General features: G+C 49.2%; 1 protein-coding gene across 2 annotated transcripts in view; it reads left to right on the forward strand.

The window, feature by feature from the left end:
* Positions 1-5458, forward strand: part of Zfp697 (zinc finger protein 697) — a 33012-nt gene extending 27554 nt beyond the window's left edge. For both annotated transcript variants that reach the window (NM_001412549.1, XM_087619905.1), the window contains 1 exon segment: positions 772-5458. In NM_001412549.1, coding sequence (NP_001399478.1) covers positions 772-2225 — 1454 coding nt within the window. In that variant the 3' untranslated portion in view covers positions 2226-5458.
* Positions 5459-9004: the final 3546 nt, after the last annotated feature.

Raw genomic sequence — 9004 nt, forward strand, 5'->3', positions numbered from 1 at the left:
CACGACAGTAGCAAAATTGCAGTTATGAAGTAGCAAGGGAAATAATTTTATGGTTGGAGGTCATGACAACATGAGGAACTGTATTAAAGGGTCACAGCATCAGGAAGGAGAACCAGTGCTTTAGAGACAAGCTCTCCTGATTCTTTTCTTAAGACTTGACTGCTTCTCAAGCACAAACTTTGTAGATGATAACAGTGTTGCAATGTCAAAGGTTGGACATGCTCTCAAGCTGTTCCCAAATTGACCAAATGGTCTTTGTTTTTGTTTTAGAATCTGTCTGGGACCTTATGAATCTACTGCTCTGTGTTTTGAGGCTCTAGCTTTAAAAAGTATGGTAGAGGGGGGGGGGAAGAGGAGAGAGAGGAGAGAGAGAGAGAGAGAGAGAGAGAGAGAGAGAGAGAGAGAGAGAGAGAGAGAGAGAGAGAGAGAGAGAGAATGAATCAGAGAATGTCCCCTGCCCCATTTTCCTACACTTTTCCATCTGGTACAAACCGGCCATTTTCAGGCTTCAGGCGATTCAGCTGAGCGGAGCCTGGGCTGTCTAGTAGGCGGGGTCTGCCAGAAGAGTTGGCCTTGGGGCAGAGTACACTGGTCCTTAAGTCTTACCGAGAAAACTAGTGGGGAAGAGGCTGGAGTAAAAGGTAGGGGTAAGGAAGCTGGGGGAAGGGCATTACTGCTTTGGCTCACACACCTTGTAGAGCTGGCTGTTCCCTTAGCATTACCTTTGCACAGCAGGTCTAGTTGACCCCATTGCCAACTTGTCTGTTGCAGAGGGGCTGCTGAGTGAGGAAGAAGGGGCTATCCTCCGTGAGGAAGAGGACGACCAGCCTGGTGTGGCTGACATGGCGCTGTTCCCAGGACTGTCAGAATCTGATAGCATAACCCGGAGTCCCCAGGGAGAGGAAGAGGAGGAGGAAGAGGAAGAGGAGGAAAGCGCTGGGGAGAACCGCTTGATAGAGAAGGAAGAGCCTTTGCCTACTCCGGTGCTTCCCTGGAGGCGTCACCTCTCCCTGGGCGGTCGACACCGGGGTGACAAGCCTGCTTATCGCCGCTTCCACCGGCTCCATCACCCCATGGCCGTGGACCTCGGGGAACTCGACAGCCTCATGGCCAGCATCATGGACGCGCCCACCATCTGTCCGGACTGCGGGGAGAGCTTTAGCCCAGGTGCCGCATTCCTACAGCACCAGCGCATCCACCGCCTGGCGGAGGCCGCGGCCATGGCCAGCCTGGAGCCCTTCGGTTTGGCTGGGGAGTGCGGAGGAGTGGTGGGGATGATGGGCGTGGGCATGGGCGTGTCCGGCGGCTTCGGGGCGGGGCCGACGTTGGCCCGGCCCCCTCGCGAGAAGCCCTTCCGCTGCGGCGAGTGCGGCAAAGGCTTCAGCCGCAACACTTACCTGACCAACCACCTGCGGCTGCACACGGGCGAGCGGCCCAACTTGTGCGCCGACTGCGGCAAGAGCTTCAGCTGGCGCGCCGACCTGCTCAAGCACCGGCGCCTGCACACGGGCGAGAAGCCCTACCCGTGCCCGGAGTGCGGCGAAGCCTTCAGCCTCAGTTCGCACTTGCTCAGCCACCGGCGCGCGCACGCGGCGGCGGGCGGCGCGGGCTCTGCGGCGGCGGCGGCGGCGGCGCTGCGGCCCTTCGCGTGCGGGGAGTGCGGCAAGGGTTTCGTGCGCCGCTCGCACCTAGCCAACCACCAGCGCATCCACACCGGCGAGAAGCCGCACGGCTGCGGCGAGTGCGGCAAGCGCTTCAGCTGGCGCTCGGACCTGGTGAAGCACCAACGCGTGCACACGGGCGAGAAGCCCTACATGTGCTCCGAGTGCGGCGAGACCTTCAGCGTGAGCTCGCACCTCTTCACGCACAAGCGCACGCACTCGGGCGAGCGGCCCTACGTGTGCCGGGAGTGTGGCAAGGGCTTCGGCCGCAACTCGCACCTGGTTAACCACTTGCGCGTGCACACCGGGGAGAAGCCCTTCAGCTGCGGCCAGTGCGAGAAGCGCTTCAGCGACTTCTCCACGCTCACGCAGCACCAGCGCACGCACACGGGCGAGAAGCCCTACACGTGCCTCGAGTGCGGCAAGAGCTTCATCCAGAGCTCCCACCTCATCCGCCACCGGCGCATCCACACCGGCAACAAGCCTCACAAGTGCACGGGCTGCGGCAAGGGCTTCCGCTACAAGACGCACCTTGCGCAGCACCAGAAGTTGCACTTATGCTAGGGCGGGCATCTGAACCTGGTGGCAGTAGGAGTCATCTGACTACTGATCTGTAGATGTCGGGGAAGGGGCGGGAAAGACAGTCTGAGAGTATCTGGGGGAGCCTTTTGGTGTTTGGGGGCCCCCAAGGGGACGGTTAATAAGAGTTGTTATTTCGAGGTGCCTACCTCCACCATCGAAGTAACTCTTAGAGGTTCTTGACTTGAGAGCTTACTTAAATACACACTGCAAGGAGTGAAGAGCTTGGGTGAGCAGACGCTTGGAGGACCCCGAGGAAAGGCATTTGGGACTGTAGAGAGGGTTGGGCTGCCGTGCTTGTGAGAACCGGGATAGGTAATTTGATTAGAGTTACAGGGGTACAATAAAACGCGGGTAGAAATAAGGCTGTCCCACTTTCGGGGAGTGGTAAGCCTGTGTTTGTCCTGAAACCTCTCACATCAGCTCTAGTACGACCCTTTTCATCTCTATAGAAAAGGTTCCCTTTCTATGAGCCTCAGCTGCTATTTTGAGACACCCAGGGGAAACTGAGCAGAAAAACTGCACAGTTACTTCACAGGGCAAACACTGAGTTTAGAAATTCACATAAATTGGTTCTCAGATCTCTTAGGAACTCCTACACCTGTTTCTTCGCTAATTCCTGAAACTACTCAAGCTTCATATAGGGTCCCGAGTGCCTAGGAATGGCCCCAAGGGCAATGTAAGTCAGGACCTGCCTGCCAGGTCTCAGTTCAACTTGGAGAGTAGGATTCAGGAGAACAGTAGACTGTCAACGTCTGCCTCAGAAACCTGTTCACAAAAGTCAACCAGCTAGCTCAGTTTTGCTGGCTTTGTGTAGAGCAGGAAAGCCCAGTTCACAGGATGGGATGCCTTCATTTGCATGTGTGTGCCCTGACCCTACAAACCCCAACTTATCCACAAATTAACGAGGGATGTGATCCAAACAAGATCCCCCCGCCCCCCAATGTACCAGACACTATGTACTTGTGGAGTGCACAGTTAGGGAGAGGTGGAAACACAAAATTGCCAAATAGCACAAACAGTGAATGTTTTCTAGTTATCTGAGATGCCAAAATAGCACTTTTGTATTTAACGGAGTGCTTTATGCTTTTTAATGACTGTTAGTGTTTCTCACTTGCGTGTGAGATAAATCAGTATTGCAAACTGTGATTTGGGAAAAGTCTGGGGTAGGAGTGTGGCAAGCCTTTCAAAGAAAGGCTGAGGACCATGAATGGTGGAGCCTGACCTTTTGTGTTCTCAAGCTCGGTTCCTAGGATAGCTTACGTACTCTGATTTATGTAATAAAGCAAGAAGACTGAGCATTCTTACACTTGATGGAAAAATTAAAGCCTAGAAGGACCAAAGATGTCCTTATTGACAAAGCTGGCCTTTGTCACCTGATTCCAGTGTTCTCACTGTGCTCTATTCCAAGTAGGGAACTGTAGTCAAATGACTTGTATAGATTTGGGTTACCTACTCCGAAAATCTCTCCCCTAGATTAGCCTTTAGAAGTTAGCGTCGTGGCAGGCAGTAACGTTTTCCTCACTAACATTTATTACCCTAGATTGTTCATGGGAATCTTGAACTGTCGGACACAGGTGAAGGTGGGGTGGGGAAACTATACAATTGTTTTTACACTTTTAGCCAAGTTTCTGTGAATGCTAGTGATTTATACTTGATGATTTGTATCTTTGTGATGAGCTTCTCTGGGGACTCTAGGGAAGCATTTTTGTTTTTTATTTTTTAATTTTTTTTTTCATTCTTAGAACACTAAAAATCTGGAGAACATCTGGGCTTTTGTATATTACCTGCTGATTTTGTCCACATAATCTGTTTCCTGTTGTTCACAGTTGGAAATAGGGGTAGTTTTGCAAAGCACTAATTCCCTTCCAGTTTTCATGAGTGAAGATTTACACATGCAGACTCTGTGCCCCTTATTTATTCTGACTCTTGCCCTCTGAATGCCCAGTGTATGAGACCTACTTAAAACAGCACAGCCAATTTGTAGGCAATCTTAATATTCTCTCATCCCTCCCTTCCCCACCCCCACTCCAAGGTTTCTTTATATAGCCCCTGGCTGTCCTGGAACTCACTATGTAGACCAGGCTGGCCTTGGACTCAGAGCTCCGCCTGCCTCTGCCTCTGGAGTGCTGGGATTACAGGGAACCCCATCATGACCCCACCACAACCAGCTTTTTTTAAATATGTATTTTAAATGCACATCTACCTCCTCCCTGTTTCAAGTTCTCTCAAGTGTGTGCCAATGAAATCTAATTCACCTTTTAATTCTTCATATATTTCTTAGCCACTTGATCGGCTTTTTGTTTTGTTTTGGCCTTTTGTCACCATTATTACAGACGGTATAGCCATTATCAAATGTTTTACAGAACAGCAGCTTTAGGGATTGGGTTTGGTGGGTTGTGGATAGCCAAGCTGGCATGAAGTGATGGCAGTAGAAACCCAAGGACTTCTCTCTTGTTCTTTCTATGCCGGGCATAAGCGAATCAGCTACTGTGTTATTCCTTGTCTGAGCCAAAGCCCTCAGCGGAAGAAACTGTCCAGCCACCAACGTGTGCTCGAACGGTGTATTTAGAATGTGACTCTGTTTCTCCTCTTCAGGGAATGTGCCTGCATCACATGAAATTCCATCGCCCAGGTGGCCGTTCCCTGTCTTCAGTCTTAGAAGAATAGCGTTTTTTCAGGATACGCTTGTGACTGTGGTTCATGCTCGAAAGGTTAAAGATTCCTTGATCCAGCGGGTTGCTGGGTTGGAGGTCTATGTACTATTTATTTCCTGGGGAACTTGGTCAAAAGCCGGCTTCATTTGCTGTCTTTAGTAAGTGAAACTTGAAGACGTTTATGAGCTTAAATGACTTAGTTCTGAGACAGAAGGAGGTGGGTAGTTCGTCCTTTGAGCCACTCGGTCTCTTTTACAGTCTAGAGACTGTACATATATGTGAAAAGTAAATGGAAAATTATAAAAGAAAATGATGTTCATAGACAATCTGCACTATTCCTGAAGTTTGTGCCCACTTCCCATTTTAGTGTGATTTTACATCTGTTCGTTAAAGTAGTGGTTTAATGATCCCAAGAGTTCCAGAGTCCGTGAGTGTGCTCGTGTGTGTGAGAACTCTGTTTTCAGGTTGTTTTATTTAAGGATGGTTCCTTGGACAGCATCCTGGTGTTCAGCAACCAATATGGGCTATTCGTCATTAAATTCCTACCTGCCTTTTATCATATCATCAGCCTCAGCCTTCTTTTTGATGTGTCATACATTTGACTCTCTGTAAGTAGAATCTTACTAGGATGCAGCTTACACCCACACTGTCCACACAAACTGTCTGCAGAGACATTTGTACAAAGCTGAAAAATTGTGACAGAAATCAAAGGGCCATAAAATATTTACTCTCATGCTTTTAAAAACACAGTCTAGTGGGGGTTGAGGGCTGGGGGGGGGATGCTACAAGAGGCTGCTATGGTTGAATGCTAGGCTGGGACTAGCCTGGTCTATGTAGTAAGACACAGATTCAAAATCACAGATTCTCTTTATCTGCTTATGTACATATGCACACATGTGTGTCCTAGTTTGCTGTCTATGGTTGTGATAAAAAACACCATGACCAAACACAGCTTGGGGAGGAAAGGGTTTACATGACTTCCTTGTCTTAACCACAGCCCACAGAGAAAGGAAATCAGGGCGAGAACCTAGAGTAGGAACTGACACAGAGGCTGACCATGGAGGAATGTTGCTTACGGGCTTGCTCTCTGTGGCTTTCTAACTCAGGACCACCTGCCCTAGGAGGGCACCAACCACAGTGAACTGGTCTCTCCCCCATCAATAATTGTTAATCAGAAAAATGCCTCACAGACTTGCCCACTGGCCAACCTTGTACAGGCATTTCCTCAAAGTTCCCTCTTCCCAGGTGTCAAATAGGAAAAACAAAAACTAACCAGCACAATCGATTTCTTGTCCGTGACACACAAATGTGTTTAAAACAGCATTTTCCTTCTTGTTTGTCTTTAAGTGTGTGTTAACGCCACAATATAAACCCGTATAATTTTAAAGGCATTAAGAAATTGAACACTTTGAAAATTTCCAGCTCCTTAAAATCTCCAAAGCCTCTCAACTGTGTACACTCTTTTTCTAAGTGGGAAAGCCCAGGGCATTCTTTCAATTAGATCAAGGCAAACTCAAAACCACCTTGGATGCCTGGGGCTCACTCATGATCTGATCTCCCAAGGGCTTTAGCTCACATATACGTGTATGTCCGCTGAAGTTGCTGACTCCTGCACTGGAACGTTAGGTAAATCCCAGATCACCCTGGAACTGGTCCATGACTGAGGAGTAAATAGTTTGCACACTCTTAGCTGTGACTTGGTGCAGCACAGCGAGCCTAAAGTACCTTTGGACAACTGGCAATGTTTTCACACTCAGCCCTGAGCTCCATCCCCACATGATGGTGGGAGGGGCTTGAGGGAAGGTCCAAGAAGAAATAGTTACTGAGAAGGGAAGAGACTGTGATATGTACTCCCGAATCTCCCAACAAAATTTCCTTTGCCTCAGTTCCCAATAGTGTGTATTAATGATGGCTGATGACACCAGCAGGAACTCACCAGCTAGACTAAACTTTTGCTGAAATGTCTTAGCGGATCTGGCCCTAGTCCTATGAAATCAGCTCAGATCCCAGGGAAGAGATCTTCAAGGCAGAAATGGAATTAGGAGAATTTATCGTCTTATCTTTTTACATTCACAGTCACCTTGTTCGGACAACCCAGAGGCCTTTCCCTACTTAGCAGGGCCATGGGAAACTAAAGAGGAAACAAGAGAGCTGTGTTTGTCACCAAGCCTGACTCAGCTTGGAGCATTACCCAGAGCAGATGCTGCTTCCACAAGCAGCTCGAGAAAATGAAATCAATCCCAGAGCTTTAGCGTAGGTGAGCCTAGTAAAGGATGACCTTGAATGACCTTGACTTTCTTATCCTTCTGGCCTCTAGCTCCTTCTGGGATTAGAGCAATTGTATTTTCTCACTGTGGTAGTACAATCACATATGGTTGTAGGCAGTGCTAGCGCTCAAGCCCAGGGTTTCACATAGGCTAGGCTAGCACAGTACCAACTGAGCCTCTCAGTGGAGGGCAGCAGGACCAGCTAGATAATGGTGGCTATACTTGTAATCCCAGCACTCAGGAGGTTCGTACAGGAGGTTCATGAATTTGAGGCCGGCCTCAATAACAGTTTGGAGACTGAAAAACAAACCCAGAAAATTGGTGTGTTGCTTCCTGGGATCAGGTAGGAGTTGCTCAGTGCTGACTGGGCAGCCTCTGCATAGTCTAGGCCTACTTTGCACTCGAATGGGATTTTCAAGTTTGATGAGTGGAGGCTAGGCATGCTTTTAGCCATGAAGAGATTTTTGTGACTTCATTATCTAAATCTGGATATGAGTTTATCCAGGGGTGAGCAGGGTGGATTTTTGCCAGCACGTAGCAGGTGTCTCGAGCAAGACTTACTTGACGTTGTTAAGAATCTGTTTGACAGGGCTGAAGAGATGGCTCAGCGGTTAAGAGCCCTGACTTCTCTTCCTGAGGTCCTGAGTTCAGTGCCCAGCAACCACATGGTGGCTCACAACCATCTGTAACAGGATCTGATGCCCTCTTCTGGTGTGTCTGAAGACAGCAGCAGTGTACTCATATACATTAAATAAATAAATCTAAAAGAAAAGAAAAAGGAATCTGTTTGACAAGCAGATCACCATTATTGGCTTTCCCTTCTAGTGACTGTCAGGGCTTTGGTCCCACCTGGGAAACCCCAGAACTCAATGTTGGAGTGATAGGACACCCTGCTGACCTGAACAGTCAGTGCGGCCACTGAAGAGGCTGCATATGTGATGGTGGAGTGGCTCTCCTTGCCCTTCATAGTCTGTGGAAGAGTATGATGACCCTTTACAAATATGTATGCCCATGGGACTAGAGAAGAAGTGGGAAACTATATTCTCATGTCGCATCACCTTCATGCAACACATCAATCTATAGACTCAAGACTGCTACCAGAAGCCCTGAGCTGCAGAAGTTTGGAAGAGGCAGAATGGGTAAACCATCTTTTGGTCACGGAGTGCCATGGAGGCCTTCAGGAATTAGCTGAGGGGCTGGCAAAGTCAGCGTTCTAGGTGGGATCAGAACTCACTGTGGAGAGTCTCACCAGACAGCTTCTGAAGCATTTCCCAGCATGCTGTTCATCCCAGTCCAGTGTCCCTTGCTTCTTTCCTCCCCCACGACCTTACTCTGGAATAGAGTTAAGGAAAAGCTACTATGGGTTGCCAGTGCAGGCATCCGGTGGTGGTTCCCTCCCAGAACCCACAGACCAGGAGGCTGACAGGCAAATTAGTAACCACACTCACTGTCCAGAGACAGGTGCCTGGCAGAGAGAAACTCCGGCCTCACGTGGGGCCTGAAGACTCCCCGTGGGAAAGGGAACTCAAGCAGAGGGGTTGACATAGGGGCTGTTGCATGGAGACATGGGACGAGTTCAGACAGCGGCAGATCTGGTGGAGGACTGGTGTGTCTGGAGCATGTTTCAATGTTGGTAACAACAAACACACAAACAAGGCAGATAATGTAAAGTAATTCCTCAGCTTCTGGCTGCGTTCCATCCCCAAATCTTTGTGTTCCTAGATCTGGACTCACTGTCTATGGTCCCCGCTTCTCATCTGCAGCCATGCTGGCCTTTAACAGATGGGTGCAGAAATTGGGATCCAGCCCAGTTCTTCTGCCCATGGCTTGGGTAGGCTTA

This window comes from Rattus norvegicus, chromosome 2, assembly GCF_021556685.1.
Source record: "Rattus norvegicus strain SHRSP/BbbUtx chromosome 2, alternate assembly SHRSP_T2T, whole genome shotgun sequence".
Lineage (NCBI taxonomy): Eukaryota > Metazoa > Chordata > Mammalia > Rodentia > Muridae > Rattus > Rattus norvegicus.